Below are 20,059 nucleotides of genomic sequence, written 5' to 3'. Positions count from 1 at the left end.
GTCGTCAAATGAATTCTCGTGTTCTTTATGAATGATCCAATAAACATTTCCTTTGGTTTTCAACTTCAACTTTGATATGCTGGTCAATGGAATTTATATATATATATATATATATATATATATATATATATATATATATATATATATATATATAAAGGGTTTAATTTTTGTTTTTTTTTTAATTTTATTAGCACAACAGACCGATCAGTAGACTAAAATCTCCACCAAACCTTTCATTCACTCAACTAAGGTTGATAGTGAAGGTCAGACAACCCCAATCACTCAAGCTGAAGAAGTTTTATTCGAAGAAAAAAAAAATCAGATAGATATTTTATTTATAGAAAAAAAGAACACTCTTCAAAAGAATACCCTCAAAATTTATGAAAAAAAAATCATCTGAAATTTTATATTATATAAATATTAAATATAATTAATTATTTTATTAATTATCTTTATGAATTTATTTTTAATTAATTTTTTTTTACATTTTAATAAATATAAAAATAAAATTAAAGTACTTTTTATCAAAAAAATTTTGATAGAAATATAAGCTACAATTTATGTATTTAGCCTTTACATCATTGCATGAGAAATGGGGAAATTGATAGATTGGTTATAGCGTTGTAGATATTTTTCTTATGTTGTGTCACACCATACCAATGGAGCCATTCAAATTTACATAATTAATATTCTCATTTATCATCACAAGGATTAATGGAAGGTCTAATGCCAAGAGCTTAATCAACACTTTCTTGGAGGATTGAGACTACTTGATTTTGACTTTGAGCAGGTTTTCATTGCTTACATTGATCTGCAAATAAAAGCAATGAAAACCTGCTCTAAGTGAAAATCAAGTAGTCTCAAACCTCCAAGAAAGTGTTGATTAAGCTCTTGGTAAATAAAGCTCAGTTCCTTCTAGTATTAATGGTGATTTACTTACTCTTATATATATAATAGAGTAAGAAATGGCTAACAATACAGTAGGAGACAAAAGTATTGCCATCCTTCTTATGCTTTCACAATTTTAATTTATAGAGGGATAGTCCAACCAATTGGCTGCCTACCCATTTAAATAATTGTTTTCAAGTATCCTGAAATGTTGAGATGTGACTTTGAAAATAAGTGGGGAAAAAAAATTAAAGAGTTTTTAAATTACATTTGATAATGGTATTGGAATTCTTTCTAAAATTATAAAATTTTAAATTTATAATTATTTTAAAATATTATAAAATATTAATATGAAAAATTTGAAAATGATAAGAACAATAATTAAAAGAGCTTTAATGATGAGTATAGTCTGATTTAAAATATATATATATATACTATAAAATTAATGTATGAATAATAGAGTTTTATTTTAACTATTAATTGTGATGAGTTTTGTATGAGTATGACCATGATTAATTATTATGATAAAATTATTGTATGTATATTAATTTTATTAAATAAAAATTCCCATTTTACTTTTAAGGATTGGAATTCAATGTTTGGTTTTCATTTGAATTCAATTTCATTGATCAAATTTAATGATTAATTTTTTTAAAAAAATAAAAAATATATTTTATTTAAAATCAAATTAAATTTACTAAAATTAATTTATTTTAATTAAACTTAAATCTAATTAATAATTCAATTTCAAAGTAATTTTGAGTAAATTGAAATTGAGTCGTATGTAATTAAATTTAATCTATTTATTTTAATAAAACTAATCACTTAATTATTTTATTTCGAAAATATAATAGTTAGTATTTTATATTTTTATTTTATTTATTCTTTACTCTCACTTGTCATTTTGGACATTACTTTAAATTTTATTAAGTTTATATGATTTGAAAAACACAATAATCTCTCTATTGTTTAAATTTTTAAACTGTTTAGTCCCATAACAATAATTTCTTTCCTTTAAGTAAATTGATTGATTAAAAAAAAATTTTGATTTAAATTAGATAAAAGACTAAATAATAAGTAGAATAAAAATACAAAAATTAATTAATAAATTTTTAAAATAAGAGAAAAAACTAATTAATTTTATTAAAAAATTAAATAATATTGTCACGACCCAACCTATAGGCCTGACCGGCACTAGGACCTGGGCCAGCATAAAGCCCCCGAGACCCATAGTAAGCCTTACTGTTCTCAAACCCATGAATAGGCCCACAATTTAGGCCCAATATACATATAAAATAATTTAAATTAAACTGTTATAATTATATTTTGAACCAACTTAACCCAGTAATTATCATAAACTAAAATTAGGGGAGCCCAGCTCAACCCTGTTACCTCATTTACAACCATTTAAAACTCATAAAAAAAAATTCATTTATTAATACGAAAATTTAAATTCATGCAGTTCCTGACAGGCTTGATGCTACTACTAACACATGCATAGTCCTAAATTACAAATTTGGAGAATAATAATACAATTAAGTAATCTTTTCATAACCTAAGAGGAAAGCGACAGGTTATTCTGAAAAAGGTTTCCTCTTGTAGCCTGAAAAAATATGGGGAACAGGAGTGAGCGTTCGACTCAGAGAGTAAAATATCAAATTTAACCATAATCTCTATAGCTATCTAAAACTAATGCATCTTGTAGAGTGAAATACAACATGCATCTTGTAGAGTGAAATACAACATCGTCATCAATTTCATACAAATCACATCAAAAAGGCAATTTGGAGTACTCACACACCCGATAATGTCAAACAAAATATGTATGGGAGCTGATCCCCTATACAACCCTTTTAATCCAACCTATGCCAGCGAAGAACTAAAGCCGGACTTTCGCTTAATAAACCAAATCGGGATCTCAACGAAGAACTCAAGCCGTGTCTACCCCGAAGGACCGGATCCCAGCGAAGATCTCAAGCCGTGTCTACCCGTCCTGTCCATAGCCAACACCATACCACACGCACGTCAACTCACGCACACTGCTCCAAATTACAATAACAACATTTATGGCACTTTAACAGTTGTGAATGCAACATAATAAGTGTTTAAAGTTTAACTACATAGATACATATTTATAAGTGATGCATGGGCATGCTTGAACATATAATAATATCGAAATTATAATTAAAATTAATATTTTATTCACAGTACATCGATGACTATTGTGGCTGCTGGATGCAGAAAAATAGCTGATCTCGATCACCGAATAATTAAATTATAAATTTATTAGTACTAAGTTAAGATAAAACTCTAAAGAGGCAACAGACAGCCTAATTCATGCCGGAAATCCGGTAGAGTTTCCCTATACCTGGAACCTACCCAACCTGCAAAAAGGCTCAAATAACACTTCTAAATTCAACTCATATCTCATCATCATTATATGGCTCCTCCTGGGCCTTCCAAACCAAGCAATACTCAAAATCTTTAAAATTACGTTTTAGTCCCTATAATTGACATTTTGTAAAAATCCATTCAAACAAGCTCTAAAATTCTAAAATTTTACCCCGCGGTCCTTAATAATATTATAAAGCTATTACAAAATGAATTGTAATTTTCTAATCACCCATGAATATTTTATTCAAAAATATTACTCAATTTCATAAGTTTTTAACAGCTAACATATTCTTAATTCAACCCAATTCAATATTCACATATTTAAACCTCCATCTTCAACCTTCGACCAATCATATAAAATTTAAATATCTTAATTTCAAATAATCTTATATGCCCATATGCTAAAAATCTAACTAAAATCCATATGTATTTTTCAAAAATATTCTACAATCACTCAAAAATTCAACAACCACCATAGAATATCTCCAAATAATTTTACTTTCATTATATATTTTTCTTAGAATTTTTCTCCAATTTTTCCTGTTTAAGAAACACTGTATTTATGCTCCACAGACAGATAAATAATGAAAATAGTCTTACCCGAAGTTTATCTGTGTCTCAAAAATTCCAAAAATTTATGAGGAAGCCTCTGGAAGTTGAATCATCTCCAAAGCCCACCGGAGCCACCGCCGAAACCACCGCGCACGGTGGCCGGCCGCGGGTCTCCGGTGACATTTGCCGGATCTGATCATACAATCATGTTCCTCTCCTCTTTCTCAGTCAATAGGTGGTCTCGGATCGTCGATCCAACGGTCGGATCGTCCTAGATCTGACGAAAAAGTTTGAAAAAATCGAAACTTCTCTCCTCTATATCTCACTCATCCGACCTCCATTTGCTACAAAATTGGTATCAAAAGAAAGCTCTCAGAACAAGCTTTCCAACGCCACCTGAATCGCCTCGATCGGACGTCAGAAGAAGCCGGAATCGGCCCGAAAAGCAGCTGCCCACTGTGCGCGTGTTTTCTCTCTCTTCTCCCTCTCTTGCCACCGTTTCTGTTGGTTCTGGCCGCCGCTGGAGGGTCGCCAGAGTTGTGCCGTGTTGGTGAGTGTCGCCGGCAGTAGTGGTTCACCAGAAAAGAAAGGAAGGTGGGAAGGAGGCTATGCTGCGAAAATTTTTGATTTTTTTTTTAATGTTTAATTTAATTTTTAATTAATTAATTAATTAATATTATTATTTTAATTTTTTTTAGTTATTACAAATATTTTAAATAAATTATATTAAATCTATAACTTAATTTTATATTTTTAAAATCAAACAATTTAACTCATAATAATTTAATTTAATAATTTAATTTAATAAGTCTATGAGTTAGTTTTATTGCCGTTATTTTAGTTAAATTATTATTAATTTTAGTAAAAATAATAAATAATTTTTAATTTTATTTTTAATATAAAATAATTTAATTCTTAAATTTTATTTTATTAACAAGTTTTATAGACCTGTACCGATCGGACCCACATATCACAATGTGTGAGAATAGGGACTATAAGACCTACGAGTAGGACGTTGTCCCACTTAAGGATGAGGTGGACATGCCCTTTCTAGAGGGAACAAGACTGTGTCATCATGTGCCATAAGCTTTGCCCCTTTTATTTTTTTTTTCATAAAATCTTTAATTATCTTCATTTTTTTTCATTAATTTTTTTATTTAATGATTATTTCAATGATTAATTATTATTATTTAACCTAAAAAATTAATTTTGAGATTTTTAACATTTGAAAGGAAGAAATTTCCTTCATGGTACAATTTATATAAATTAAAAATCTTCCCTTGATTTATCATATATTGTTGATGATCAAATGTGATGTACTTTGAGTGAAAATAATAATAATTTTTTTTAATTTATGTTAAGGGGTTGATTAATTAGAAAATAAAATTTTAATAAATTATATTATTAATTAAACTAAATTAAAATTCATACATAACTGAGTGCATGTTCAATTTCATCAATGGGACAAAATGTTAATTAGAGTTAGATTGTGATTAATTTTTTTTTAATCAAAATGATAATGTATATTTTACAAGGACTCTAAATATTTAAAAAACATAAATTAACCAAAACAAAAATTATATTTTACAAAAACAAAAATCAATGATTAATTAATTAATTTTTTTTAAAAATAAAAAATTTAAATAATTAATTTTATTAGAGTAAAAAGACTAAATGATAATTTTTAGTTAAATAATAAACATATGTGGATCTTGTAAATCATGGAAATAGAAAATGGAGTTTCGGTCAAAGTCAACCATCAACAACCCTTCAACATTGATTTCTTTTAAATATTTAATTTATATATAAATATAATTTTTTTAAAATGGCCAAATGAAAATAGAATATCACTACAAAATTTCTATTTCCACCCCATTCGATATACATTAGCCTAAGCTAGGGATCAATTTTGAGTCAAAATTAGTGGCTATATTCTTAATTTAGTTCTCATTCTGATTTTATTTGTATTTATTTATTAGGCCGATTTTAATTTTAATTTTTTTAAAAAGTGAGAAATTTAATTTTATATAAAATTAGACTAAATTGATTAAGACTATATAACACACTCTATAATTAATGTAAGATTTTAAAATATCAATCTCCAATGGGTCAAACATATTTAAGAATTGATTTTTTAAAATTTCACATCAAATGTGAAATATGTATTCCTGTAAATTATATAAAAATAAAAATTTTATTAAAATTATTATAATTTTAATAATAATTAATTTTTATTAAATAAAATGATTATAATTAAATGGATTATAATCTAATTATGAATTAGAGTATTAGACTCAAATATAAAATATAATATATATATATATATATATTATATAAAAATAAAAATTTTATTAAAATTATTATAATTTTAACAATAATTAATTTTTATTAAATAAAATGATTATAATTAAATAGATTATAATCTAATTATGAATTAGAGTATTAGACTCAAATATAAAATATAATATATATATATATATATATATATATATATATTATATAAAAATAAAAATTTTATTAAAATTATTATAATTTTAATGTTGATTTATTTTTATTAAATAAAATGATTTTGATTAAATGAATTATAATCGGATCAGAGGATCAGACCCATATCTAAAGCAACTCACATGTTCTTATTTTTTTTTTATTAAATTAAAGAAAATTGAATGGTAGATAATCCATAGTTAATTAGTAAATAATAACTCTATTTATCGAAATATCGAAATTCGGATAGCAGGAACATCTCTCCTCTCTCGGAAGCTCTTTGCCGTATCTGAAGCTTGTGAAAGTGACAGAGAAGGGAGAGACCACACTTTCTCTCTCTAGAATTCTCTCTCTCTCTCTCTCTCTCTCTCTCTCTCTCTCTCTCTCTCTAAGTCATTATTAAGAACGGTTTTTATGCAAGTTTCTTCTTCTTCTCTTTGCTCTTGGTGGTTCCTATTATTTCTCCTAATTGATTTCTGCTACCCTTCCTCATTTCTGGTTGCCTTACCCACATACACTCTTGCTCTCTTTCTCTCTCTCTAAAACAGATTCACTCCCTCCGCAATATTCAATCTCTCTCTATCTCCAAATTTTACTATCTAATCATTCTTGTCTTTTGTCTTGGCGTCCCCGAGCATGTTCTTTTAATGCCCAGCTTTGAATTCTTCTCCTTTGTCTTGAATTATTTTTTTTTTATTGCATCATTGACTTGTTTTTTCCTATTTCAATTGGTTTTTGCTTCATTCTCCATCCATAAGGCTTGATCTGAACAAGAATTGTTGTGTTGGGCGCACCAGTGAAGATTGGAATTAGGATCGAGGTTGGTGGGCATCAATTGTCAAATAAATGCCTTTTGATTAAGGGGATTTTCTCGCATTTTAAGATTGTAAAAGTGTGATAGATCTGATCTTTTTAATATATAATATATATGCTTTTTTTTTTTACCTTTTATTATGAATTTATAAATAAAAAATGGAAAAGAGGGAGTGAATATTCTTATCCATTATCGCTGGTTGAATAAAAAAAAGTGTCATTAAAAGGTGTATTTTTACTTCTGTAGGAATTAAAAAGCTTTGGCAAATTCATTTCCTTTTTTTATTTCTTCTCGGTGAATTGCCTAATTCTAGCATTTAGTTGTGGCTTTAAGGCAAATCTAAGCTAGAGTTTGATTATCGGTCTGTGAATTCAATAGGGTATGTTGCAATTTGCTCATAGATTCTTTGTTTTTTAAGAGTTTGATACCTAATTAAGGAACAAGTTCAATAACTAGGCTTTCAATTCCGAAAGATTTTGTCTAGATTCTCTCTCTGATTCTTATTCCAGTGCTTAAAAGTTTTTGTATTGATCTTCTTACAGATTGTTGTTTGATCAATATAAGGGTGAATTTGGTTGATTGATTGCATCACTGGGCTCTGACTTCCAAAGGATTTATCGGTTCTTCACCAATCAGTTCTTACGGATCCATCTTCTGAGAATAGTGGTTGCTATTGTCTGGCTGGTCTGGAGTGCATATTAAATATTATCAGGGCCCTCAGGATGGGGTCCTGCTTGTCTGCAGAAAGCAGGAGCCCTCGCCCTGGTACGCCTTCCTCTCCTGCTTTTGGGATAAGGAAGAGGAAGAACTCGAAGAAGCGACCAGGGTCACGGAATTCTTCTTTTGACTATAGGAGGGAAGAGCCACTTCATCGGATTCCGGGGAGGTTGTTCTTGAATGGGTCGAGCGATACTGCTTCACTGTTTACCCAACAGGGCAAGAAAGGGACCAATCAAGATGCCATGATTGTTTGGGAGGTTAGCTTTTCCTTTACATAGTTTGGTTCATTTTCATGGGATTTTATTATCATTCAGATGGTCTGATTGGAAATCAAATGGATTTTTCATTTAGTTTCTCTGTGTTTAATGGTTAACTTTGCAAACATGAAGTTATAAAAATATTATGTTTATTAAATAACCGTTTGCTCTTGATTCAGCCGCTTGTGTAGTCAATCTATCAGTAGAATTTTCTTTATTGCTCCCATTCTTTTGGGATATTACCAAAAGATTTTGTTGCTTCACCCAATCTTAAATATATGGTGACTGTTTGAACCCTGTTTTTTCTTTCTGGTTTGGGTTCCTTTTGCAAATTTGCTAAGGAAAAATTGTGTTCATCATGCAATGAAAGATTTAGTTCACCTCTTTGTGCATCAAGTTCCTGCCATACATATCAAAACCCAAATGATTTATTATTTATTTATTTATTGCACAGGATTTCATTCTTTTCTTTATTCATTTTATCCTGTTATATCAATGTATCTTTGTGGTTTCTTCCTGCAAGCTAATCAATGAATTGATTTTTTTTTTCTTTTTGTGATTGATTTTTTTTTCTTTTTGTAATTGCATTTATTGGTTTCATTACACATGGTGCATGGAAGAATATCCTCCTGCCAGATAGTGATAAGTGTGTTGAAGACACTGATTGCTGACGATAATTTTGAAATGCTGGCTCTGTCAGAATTATGTTTATACAATAAAAGATGTGATTTTAACTTTTGTTTGGTAAATTGAAAGCAAATGATGAGATTGAACTGAAAGTTTCTTCATGCTTTATGCTTTATGCATTTACGCTTTTCATGCTTGTAAAATTAGATGATTATATAAGCTATTAATATATATCTCTCTTCACTGTATTAAAATATAATGTATAACAATCGCAATGCGCTTGTATTTGAAAAGTAGAAAATTTTTTTCTTACCATGCTGAAAGTGTGTATTTCCAGAACTTTGGATCAAGGACAGATACAGTATTTTGTGGAGTTTTTGATGGCCATGGTCCTTATGGTCATATGGTTGCTAAAAGAGTGAGGGATCACCTTCCCTTAAGACTGAGTGCTCATTGGGAAGTCAATATAACTAGTGAGGATGTTCTCAAAGAGATTAGCCTTAATACTACTGGAAGCATGAATTCTGAAGACACTGCTTTCATATCTGCTGATGAAGAATCTAGGGCTTCTGTTGATCTTGAGGACACTGAAAAGCATCCAGATTTTTTTCAGACACTGAAAGAGTCATTTCTCAAGGCTTTCAAAGTCATGGACAGGGAACTGAAAGTGCACACAAATATTGATTGCTTTTGCAGTGGGACTACAGCAGTTACATTGATCAAGCAGGTTCATATTGCATCATCAAACATGTATTTTGTATGTTTTTAAAATTGTGATATATCCTTCTCGATAATGATTGCTTGGCTGTTTGTATAGGGCCAGTATCTTGTCGTCGGTAATGTTGGGGACTCCAGGGCTGTACTGGGTACAAGGGACAAGGATGACTCTCTTGTTGCAGTTCAGTTGACCGTTGATCTCAAACCAAATCTTCCAGGTAGCTTTCCACCCTTGCTTTCTTGTATAATAACATGTTCTGACCAACTGTTCTTCTTCTACTGAAAATGATCATTGGTGTCCTGTACAAAATACTGTATTTGCTAGGCAAGGGAAAACACATTAATCCATTATGTAGAAGGGACAAGAATTCATAGTTGCTTCTTTTGTGCACTAATGCACATGCCTCATGCTAATATTAACTCTTTTCATGACTAAAAGCCTAGTTTTTCTTTTGTAAGATTTTACTTTGCAGATATGAAATATGCAGTTTCCCCTTGTAAGCTTCTAAATCTGTATCGCATATTTTGCTGAACAATCATAGTGGAATAGCAGGTTAAAATCCTAACTTTTTGAGGGTTGAAAGAAACTTGATATTATGACCAACTCAGTCATTTCTGATCAAATCACCTTCTTTGTCAAGACATTAGATGAGTAGTCAGAAACCAGTCCAGGAATTTCTTGATTCCACTTTCTCATATCTGTATGTCTTTCTGTCTGTATTGTCTATTGTCCATTGATTGACTGCGTGATAGATTTTGTTCTCTCTTTTATTTAGTTTCTTCTTCCACCTCTTTTCTTTGTGGTGTCTATTATTATTGGGAATTGCAGTGCAATAGAACTAGAATGTCTAGGCAGGTGGTAATGAACAAAATGTTTAAAGTATCCTAATTTTTAACATGCAGGATACACTTCCATATTCCTATATTCTGAGTGCAACTGATATTTCTTGATGTCTGAGATTCCATAAATTATTGTTTTGTGTATTTGATTCACTGGATGAGAACTTCAATGTACTTCAACATTTTATGATTTATCTGAGAGAAAAAGCAAACAAAGTGATATTGGAGGATGCTAAGTCACATGTGGTTTAAATTGATTATATGCGAAGAGAAAACCAAGTGAGCATAATGGTCTATGACCTGGGATACACATGCACTGAGAACCGTGATAGCACAGAAAAGGTCAATTATAATAGTGATTCTAAGTGTAGGCTGGAGGATGAGTGGGAACTTGAGGATTGCATGAGTTCATGGCACATCCATGCAAGGGAGTTAACTTTGACAATGTTTGGCAAGAGGCTTAAATGAGATCTGCGGTGTTGAAATGGAAAATATGTTTCTGTGATTAAAAACTGTAATATGATTTCTTGCTAGATCTTGTGGTCCTCCTTTTTAGCTTTTATTAATGTGCTTTTTTCCCCTTTCCTTCTCTCACTCACTATTGGTTCTTAAAGCGGAAGCGGAAAGAATTAGGAAGTGTAAAGGGCGCGTTTTTGCTCTTCAGGATGAACCTGAGGTAGCTAGGGTCTGGCTACCAAACAATGACTCTCCTGGCCTTGCCATGGCACGAGCTTTTGGAGATTTTTGCCTGAAGGATTTTGGCCTTATCTCTGTGCCTGATATATCCTTCCGGCGCCTGACCGATAAGGATGAGTTTATAGTTTTGGCCACTGATGGGGTAAGAATTGGTTCTACCATGGCATGTCTCTCTCATTGTTGAATGAATTTAACTTTCTGCATTTTTCATTTTATTGGGATGTAATTGTGTTTTGTGTTATGTAGATTTGGGATGTTCTCTCAAATAAAGAAGTGGTAGACATTGTAGCATCAGCCCCAGCACGTTCTTCTGCAGCGAGAGCCTTGGTTGAGTCAGCAGTTCGAGCTTGGAGATGCAAGTATCCAACTTCCAAAGTGGATGATTGTGCTGTAGTTTGCCTCTTCCTTGGCACTAGCAATTTATCCACTGCATCCAACGCTAATACAAAAGAGCAGCAGCCTACTTCAGTGGATCAAACTGACATTGACAATCAGAAAGAGGGTGATCTCTCTGGTCCGACAGGATTGGCCCGCTCAGGTACTGTGCGGACTGGGAAAGAGGCACTCTTAGATGGAAGTGCAGAAGAGGATTCCTCGAAGCAAGATGAAATGCAATTGGAATCGGGGATAGAGTGGTCTGCGCTAGAAGGAGTTTCTCGTGTCAACACCCTGTTAAATTTGCCAAGGTTTGTGCCTGGAAAGGAAGACAAGAAGGCTGCTGGAGAGACAATGACTCGGAAATGACAAAAGAAAGGTTTTGTTAGTCCTGGATTTTCTTAATTAATTTCTATTCTTTCTTTTCCTTATTTCTGTTTGGTTTATTTGTCGACAGAAGCAGGGAAAAAAAGTTGTAGGGCCATTAAATGATAAATTTGGACAGGAGAGGTTGGCCCAGCTATATTAGTGTGTCTGGGAAATCATCCTTTCTCTCTCTAGTGTGGGTAGAATTGGAATTTTGTAAATCCAACTCTCCGTCTATTTTCTTTTTGGGTGTGATCTGTTGGTTTTGTTCGTGTTGATTATAATTTTGTGACAATGACGCATCCTTCAAGTTTCAACTTGATTTTTCTTTGATAATGTGATGTTCAGATGTGAACTCTTTATGCATCTCGCACAGCATATTTTTTTCCTAGCTCATAAGAGTTTTTTTTTTTTTTTTTTTTTCACTATTTAACAGGAGAAAGCAACTGCCTCATTGTTGTTCTATCAAACCCCAAGTGGCCAACTTGTGGTAGAAATTGGCTGATAGAATGCATCATATCTATATTTGAGGTTAGAAAGCAAAACCAATTTGCCCTACATTACAAATCTTTTTAGCTTTCGAGTTTTTGACTGCAAAAATACTGGAAACCATATTGTCATCAGGTCCCATCCTTTGCTGGGCTTTTCACTCTCTTGATGTTCCCTGGATTTTTCATAGTTTTATGTGGATCTCCAAATTGCTAAAATGAGATCCGAATCATAGCTGAATGGGTCGAATTTGAAGTTGAAATTGATTAAAATTGGTTTAATCAAAATCAGTCTTGAATTACATCAGAATCAATAGGTTTTACTTTGGACATAATCTGAATATTTTTCTTTCTGTTAATTTCAACCGTTGAATTTGATCGAACATTAAACTGAAACTGATCTAGTGACCATCTCTGGTGTCAAAAATAAAAATGCTATATTTTAGAATAAATTACTATTAAATTCTTGTATTTAATTAAAATTAATTATTTAGTTTTTATTTTTTAAAAAATTAATTAAAAAAGTCTTTTATTTTATAAAATTAAACTATTTAGTCTTCAAGTTAAAGAAAACGTTAATTAACTTATTTTAATTTTAATAAAAAGAATTGTATGTATAGATAAAAATATAGAGATTAAAAAAATATAAATATTCAAATTGATTAATTTTTTTTATAGAAAAATAAAAGAATTTAATTTTAAAAAACACAATAAGTTTTAGTTAAAAATTAAAAAAAAAAAATAATTTACCCATAATTTTGTGTTTCTGAAATTTTGTTATTCTGCCATTCACTTTTGGCTTGACGAGTGTTCATCGTCCAGTTGGGAAGCACTAATGATTTTATTTCATTATTTCTCTCACTCCAAAAGAAACTTTCGGCCACAAAATGACCAAACAATTAATTGATATGACTAATCACAAACTCGGAATTTCTTGGTGGAATGAACTCGGACCTTCTAATTTCATAAAAAAAAAAGTACAATGTTTGCATTCTCAGCTTCATCCTATTTTCCACATCTAATCTGATTTGATTTCAAGTGAAATGATAGATGAACAACTGAAGATTAATTGATTCCCCTGTTTGAATGGCCATTCAAAAAATATATCAAGTTTTGTCAACTTTTGTGCCATATAAATTGATATGACTAATCATTTATTTATTTTATTTTCCTACAAATGCTTAGAATAATTTTTTGCAGTCATCAATGTCTCTTGCAGTCGGTACCCAAGCAATTCCATGCCTTCTTTTCTCAGCAATTGCATGGAAGGGGAATTTTTTATTTTACTGTATTATTTTCTTTTGTGTTTATGTGTTGAACTCAGCTACTAGTCTATGATGGTGGGTGTTGGCTTATCAAACTTTTCAATTGGGTATATATATATATAGGGCCAAAATGTAAATGCTTATTTTAATTTATAGAACAGTTCCTTTTAATTTTTTTGCTTGTGTAAATAAATGGAACTTGATTTCTTTAATTGTACAACAGAAGAAGATGAAAAATCAAAATGCTATTGATTAAAAAATTACGTAGGCAGTTTTTTCCCAGTAGATTATATTGGCTTCCCATCTAACCAACGGCTATAGAAATCCAATGACTCCCGAGGCTTGTACTCAGGAACTGTATGCCCTGCGCCCTGAACCATGAGAGTTTCCCATATATCCTTATAAGCACAGGCTATAACAAATAACAAAATAGGAAATTCTTGTCTAAATCTAGTTTATTATAAATTGAAAATATAAATATGAGAAATCTATATATTTAATTAATGAATTTCATTATATATCTTAGGTCTTGAGTTTATGATAGGTCAAGTCTAAACAAGAAAAATCCTAAGGAGATAGTCAACATAATTAAGCAAAAAATACCATATAATAATTCTCTTACCTTGATGGTCAGAAAGGTGAGGTTGTTGTCATATCCTTGCAAGTACCTGAAACAAAGGTGATTAATCCACAATTTAGAACGATCTAAAGAAAGCAATGAGCTTTACTGATCTTAATAGTATTTGACATATTTTTAAAGCTGTGAAATCTAAAATTTGAATCACCATCACATTCAAAATTAAAAAGGAAAAAAATCCCAAAAGAAAGGAAAAATAAATCTTGATGAGCATTATTTCATTTAGTGAAACTTACCCAGCAACTTGGTCATTGGAAATCCAAGGTCTCCATTCATCAATAATCTTATATCCAAGTGATCTAGTCCATGCTTGAGTCCCAGTGAATGGCACGCACATATCATGGTCTCCACTGCGGAAAATTATTATTATTATTATTTTTTAAATTCTTTACTAACAAGTAATAATCTAAAAAAATAAAAAAAATAAAAAATAATACCTGTATATGAGTGCTCTATATTCTTGGGTGGTTAAGTTCTTGTGGTAAGGGATCATACTTCCAACATAGGATTCATAATCTATTCTATCAGTGCAAAGCTCCCAAGTACCAGCAATTGATTTCTATTATTGATGAGCACATGTTAATCGTAAAATATAACCAAGTAAAGAAAATTTTGAAACAATACAAGCAAAATTGAAGTCATTTACTGGCTGAGCATGAATTGCTTTTCTAACTGATTCATCGTTAAGCCATGCAGTTGCAACTTCATCACTCTGAAGCAAACCAAACTCGTAAATATAATCACTTCAAAAGTATCAAAAGGCGAAAATGCATTACGTAACATTGCATGGATAATTACTTACAAAACATGGAACACTGCCTTGTTCTGCTAGTTTAGGCCACAGTGGAAGGTGACCTTCTCTTTCTAGCGCCCAAAGAGGCCAAGCTCGGCCGAACATTCTCTTTCTTACCTTGAGAGGCCTGTCTGTAGCCCCTAATTGCTGGAAGCTAACAGGCAAAGTTGAGTTTCCTTGAGCTTTTTGTTGCGATTCAGGGTCATGGTAGCATGGCTCAAGGATATCATAAATGTTCAAGCCCGAAAGAGACTAATTACCATTGAAAAATAATCATAATATATATTTAGTAGTTAGATGTTGTTGTGAATAAACACCAATTTCAATTCCTGATTGTTTGCATTACAATATTAGATGTTGAGTTCGAGTCTTAATATATTTTAGCTAAATAATCATTAACTATCTTACTCTATCTAGTTTGCCAAGGCTTGTGTCGCAATTAGCAGTAGGCTTGTAATAATTTCCCTTGCAAGTACTTTGAATTTCCTGAAAGAGTTAAAATTGCATCAATAGTGAGCAAAATCTATGAGACTAGAAGTTAAAGGAGGAAAGAAAGTTTCTCTCCCACCTCAAAAATATCATCCGAGATAAGACCCATCCCATGTGTAAAAGAAAGAAGAGCATTGATCCCATCAAATTTGCTGCGTGATGCTCCATTTCCCACCAAGTAACCCTGCATGTCAATTATTAACAAATTAGATAGCTTTTGAATTTTTTTACCTTTCCCCCCAAAAAAAAAGTAAAATTTTTCTTGCAAAAGTTATATACCTTGAAATTGATGATGGGTTTTTTACCAGCTTTTATTCCTGCAAGAAATAGGTAATTACTATATATTTAACACAAATTTTGCATATATTATATTAATTTCATTATAGTTTTAATTAAACAGAAATCTATAATTAAGTATACCTTTCACCACTTCGGATGCAAGAGTAGGCACGTAAATTCCAGCATAAGATTCTCCAGCAATATAAAATGGATTGGTGACAAATTCTGGATATAGTTCGAGCCACTGTATTGAAAAAAAAATAATAATATGTGTGTTATTGTTACTTATTTAAAGCAATATTTTATATATTTTAATGCGGTTTTTGGTTCATTTTATTTTATTTTTTTTTAGGGATTGCTGAACTTAATTTATAGGTTACCTTCAGGAGGAAAGTATGGGTATCAACTGCAGTTTGCTGGTCACCTGTTATGTATTTGGTAGTATTTATAGAGTAAGAGAGGCCAACCCCACATGGAGAGTCCAAATAAATAATATTTGAAACCTACCAAAATCATCAAAATTAATTTTAATAAACTCATAAGACATGAGATAATATAATATAATTAAATAATATAAATTGAAATGACCTTGGACCAGCTGTATGGATTGAGATGCAATTTAGGTGGGCTTCCTTTAGGCTTCCCTTCCTCAAAGTTGAATGGTCCTGCATTGTTTCAATTGAAATGAACAGCAAAAACCATTAATAAAACATCATGAGTTGTGCATTTATTTATTTTTTTAAATTTATTTATAAACATGAGCTGCTTCAGTCCTATTAAATGATGAAAATTAGATTGAATTGAACTTAATTTTATTAATCTAAGCTATTTATATGAGAAATTATAAAATAAAACGATGATTCTATATAAATAACCTACATAGAATGATAAATAAATAAAAATAATTATGCATATAAATAAATTCCATAAAATTAAAATTTTCAAAGTATTTTTTTTAATTTCAATAATTATAATTATTTATGTATTAATTTTTTTAAAACCTAGCTATAATTCTACATAAGATATTTACATGAAATTAATAATTCAATATAAAATTTCTCCATTTGTATACCCTTTTACTAGCTCTATTACAAAGACATAAGATAAGAAATATTTATTGTAGAGAAATGGTTTGAAGGATATGTGATTGAATGTTGGCCACATGTCTAATATATATATAGTTGATGTGGAGAAATGAGAACCATAATAATAATAATAGAGTTAGTAGATGGTCTTTGTCGATGCAATTATATTAATTAATTAAGCTAGCAATGAATAATACTTGATTTATGCATAAATAAATAGAATTTTAAAGAGGCCAAAAATATCATGTGCATGCGAGTGATGATCGTTGATCCATCAATATAAAGAAAATGAACTTGTTGACAAAAGCCAAATGTCTATGTCTCTAATAGCTATGGCTGTGGTGCTTCCCATATCCTCAACTTGCTAAATCAATAGACATTTAGACGACTAATTACACCACCTTCATACACACGTTCTCAACTAAAATATGTGGACAACTACCCGAACAACTGGAGATAAGAAATACTCCCTCCGTTATTTTTAATCTGTTGTATTTTTTTTTTATCTACAATTTTCTGTCATATTTAAAAAAAATAGAAGTATTAGCTATTTTTTTTCTAATTTTATTTTTTATTTCTACTAAATATAATAAATATTAATTTATAGAATGAACAATTAGGTGAGATATTTAGTAATTTAATTAATTATTAATATATTTTTATAAAAATAAAATTATTCTATCATTTTCTTGATTATCATACAAAACTCAAATATGAGAGATAAAAATAAACTGAAATAGTAAATAATAATAAAGCACAAAAGAGAAAAAGTAAATCACTGATGAAATTTTTAAAAATTAAATCTTTAATTAATTTAATTTATATATATATATATATATATAATGAGATAAAATCTTAAATATGTGTTTTTCTTTATTATAAATTAGAAGTTAATTTTATTTAAACTAATTTAAAATCATTTATCTTAAATGCAGGATGTTATATAATGAAAGAGTGAATTCTTAAAATCATTTAAAGAAAACTTAATTTTAATGTGTAAAAATTAATGAAAAATATCTGACTATAAAAATAAAATAACCTTTTTTGAAAGGAAATTTGAATATGTACCTTAAATGGATCGATTTTGCTAGTGAAAAATTGCTTTGCTTAATTGCTTGTGGTGTTGAAAAACAGGCATCCAGACCAGAGAATAAAAGAAAAAAAATATATAAAATTAATGCCCAGAGAACACATATATACCATGTTCATAAACGAATCCATCAAAGCTAGAGCAGCCAGGTCCGCCATTAAGCCACAAGACAACGGGATCTTTCAATGGATTTCTTTCAGAAACAATGAAGTAGTAGAAGAGATTCTTCTGGTCGAAGCTCAGATAGCTATAAGAAGAACAAAAAATCACAGATATAGACATTTATGTCCTCATCAAAACTTACAGCAACATATATCAAAGAAGCAAGCTAGGGAACGACATGACTTGCCCTGAGTGGTGTTTTGATGGGAAATTTCCATTGAAACCAGGTAACCTGGTGACGAGGGAACCTTTTGGAGCAGCTTCAGTGAATGCCAATAACAAAATCATACAAAAAGTGGCCAAGTTCAAGTTATCAATGACCATGATCACAGTACTCCTGATGATTTCTCTATAAAGCCTCCTATAGGTATATAACACGTAAAGGGTTTCTATGAGAGAGAAAAAGAGAGGTGATGAGTTTGATTTGGGTGAACACGAGGAGTCTATATAAGATTAAAGCACTGAAAAAAAAAAGCAAAAGAAAGGGTTAAAAATTCTTTCTTTTTGGTCAATGAAAGAGAAAGGAAGAAAAAAGAAGTGGGCAAATAAGGCCAAAAGGAGAAAAAAGAATTGAAAGGGAAAAGGGAAGACCTTGAATTCCATGATTACTTGGAGTTTGGTTAATGGACTTCGTTCAATCATCACCAAATAACTGCAGGAGAATGAGGAGGATGATTTTGGAGCGTATTGGATCAAGAGAGAATTCGGTATCTTCACATACTCCATTGATATACCTACAAAAAAGAAGTCTCTAATGCTAGTTAAATGTGACATGTCGTTTAGCTGATATTTACGATGGAGGTGGGGATCTACCAAAGTATGAACAGACAAAGAGGCACTTTGCCTGAAATGGCTGGTGGCAGGCAACGCAATGAGAAAAGGAAATGATCAGGGCGTACGTCAAGACCCACCTACCACTTTCCATGAAAACCAAGAATACATATCCAGTCTTTTTTTTTTTTTTGGATTTATTTTTATATATATTAGAATTGCATATTAGTTAAACTTATTTTTTTAAAAGAAACTATATATTCTTCTTAGGAAAATTACTAATATTGACAATCTTTTTTCTGAAAAATAAAAATTGAAAAGAACAAAATGACACATAAAATATTAAATACTTTAGCTAGAATATATGAATCTCTTGGTCATGCATGGATGAATTCATTTGAACATATAAATCAATTTAAGTGGAAAATTTATAAAATTGCAATATGCATGTTTAATATATATATAAGAAAGGTGCCTTTTTATTCTACTTTAAGAAAAACTCTTCTTTTTTTATTTTATAAAAAAAAAAAGAAACTTTCAAAAAGAAAGAAGGGTCATATTCATCGATTAATTAAATAATCATCACTTTCAATATTAAATTTTAATTAATACAGCTAACCATTTGAGGTGCTTTTTTATTGGAATATTTTATTCAAGAAATACACAACTAATAGCCATTTCCTATTTCAAATTTTTTAATATTTACGGTTAAAAATATTTTCAGATAATTTTTTTTTATATATATATTGAGATTAAGTTTCTTTTTAATCAAAGGACCCTCCTATTCGATGAGTCGCCCTAAATTGGGCCAAACTCCTTCACAAAATGATCCGTCCCAGTAAAAGACAAATTAAGTTGAATACAATCCCCAAAACAACATTTTAGTAGTCAAAGAAGAAAAGGGTTTGCTTTCCCTGAAAAAAAAAAAAAATCTGTCATGCAAAATCTAGAAGTGGCACAACCAATGCCAGCTTATAAGATTGAGGAGTCGAGGTAAATGCCACTTGGGTTGGACCATTTTCCTCCATTATATATGGCCAACAGGGCCATCCTTGGACCACTGTTCCACCAATCAGTGCGTTATTATTCACCAAATTCTTTTGTAATTTTCGAACACATCTCACAATATAAGCATTTTGTATCCTTTACAAGCTTTTATCATGGAATCTTTTTTGTGTTTGGATTTTGGCTTCCATATTGGACCATTCCTCTCTTGCTAGATTATTTCAAGCCTTCTTTACTCTGTTCTTCTCTCTCTCTCTCTCTCAGT

General features: G+C 30.5%; 2 protein-coding genes across 10 annotated transcripts; one reads left to right on the top strand and one right to left on the bottom strand.

Moving 5' to 3' along the window:
* The first annotated feature begins 6,632 nt into the window (after window positions 1-6,632).
* LOC110659909 (probable protein phosphatase 2C 33) lies at window positions 6,633-13,657 on the top strand. Of its 8 annotated transcripts, none has more exons than XR_002495817.2 (8): window positions 6,633-7,138; window positions 7,675-8,109; window positions 9,074-9,463; window positions 9,554-9,671; window positions 10,908-11,131; window positions 11,236-11,743; window positions 12,167-12,261; window positions 13,438-13,657. XR_002495817.2 is itself a non-coding variant. In XM_021817996.2 (7 exons), the coding sequence occupies exons 2-6, from the start codon at window positions 7,855-7,857 to the stop codon at window positions 11,731-11,733; spliced, it is 1,485 nt and encodes a 494-aa protein (XP_021673688.2). In that variant the 5' UTR covers window positions 6,633-7,138; window positions 7,675-7,854; the 3' UTR covers window positions 11,734-11,743; window positions 12,167-12,382. The 8 variants fall into 8 exon arrangements, 6 of the variants coding, with proteins under 6 accessions (XP_021673688.2, XP_021673689.2, XP_021673684.2 ...); XR_002495816.2 differs by having other exon boundaries at window positions 13,419-13,657; XM_021817996.2 differs by lacking the exon at window positions 13,438-13,657 and having other exon boundaries at window positions 12,167-12,382.
* LOC110659910 (serine carboxypeptidase 1) lies at window positions 13,645-18,931 on the bottom strand. 2 transcript variants are annotated; one of them, XM_058149560.1, is made up of 16 exons: window positions 18,832-18,931; window positions 18,610-18,752; window positions 18,206-18,379; window positions 17,967-18,103; window positions 16,270-16,346; window positions 16,062-16,184; window positions 15,823-15,925; window positions 15,682-15,719; window positions 15,482-15,586; window positions 15,322-15,399; window positions 14,923-15,165; window positions 14,767-14,832; window positions 14,558-14,679; window positions 14,357-14,470; window positions 14,106-14,151; window positions 13,645-13,854 (listed from the first exon to the last, which is right to left on the bottom strand). In XM_058149560.1, the coding sequence occupies exons 3-16, from the start codon at window positions 18,340-18,342 to the stop codon at window positions 13,771-13,773; spliced, it is 1,473 nt and encodes a 490-aa protein (XP_058005543.1). In that variant the 5' UTR covers window positions 18,343-18,379; window positions 18,610-18,752; window positions 18,832-18,931; the 3' UTR covers window positions 13,645-13,770. The 2 variants fall into 2 exon arrangements, with proteins under 2 accessions (XP_058005543.1, XP_058005544.1); XM_058149561.1 differs by having other exon boundaries at window positions 18,610-18,847.
* Window positions 18,932-20,059: the final 1,128 nt, after the last annotated feature.

This window comes from Hevea brasiliensis, chromosome 7 (genome assembly GCF_030052815.1).
Source record: "Hevea brasiliensis isolate MT/VB/25A 57/8 chromosome 7, ASM3005281v1, whole genome shotgun sequence".
In the NCBI taxonomy this organism is placed as follows: Eukaryota; Viridiplantae; Streptophyta; class Magnoliopsida; order Malpighiales; family Euphorbiaceae; genus Hevea; species Hevea brasiliensis.
The sequence above is the reverse complement of the archived record's forward strand: the minus strand, read 5'-3'. Positions and strand labels throughout refer to the sequence as shown.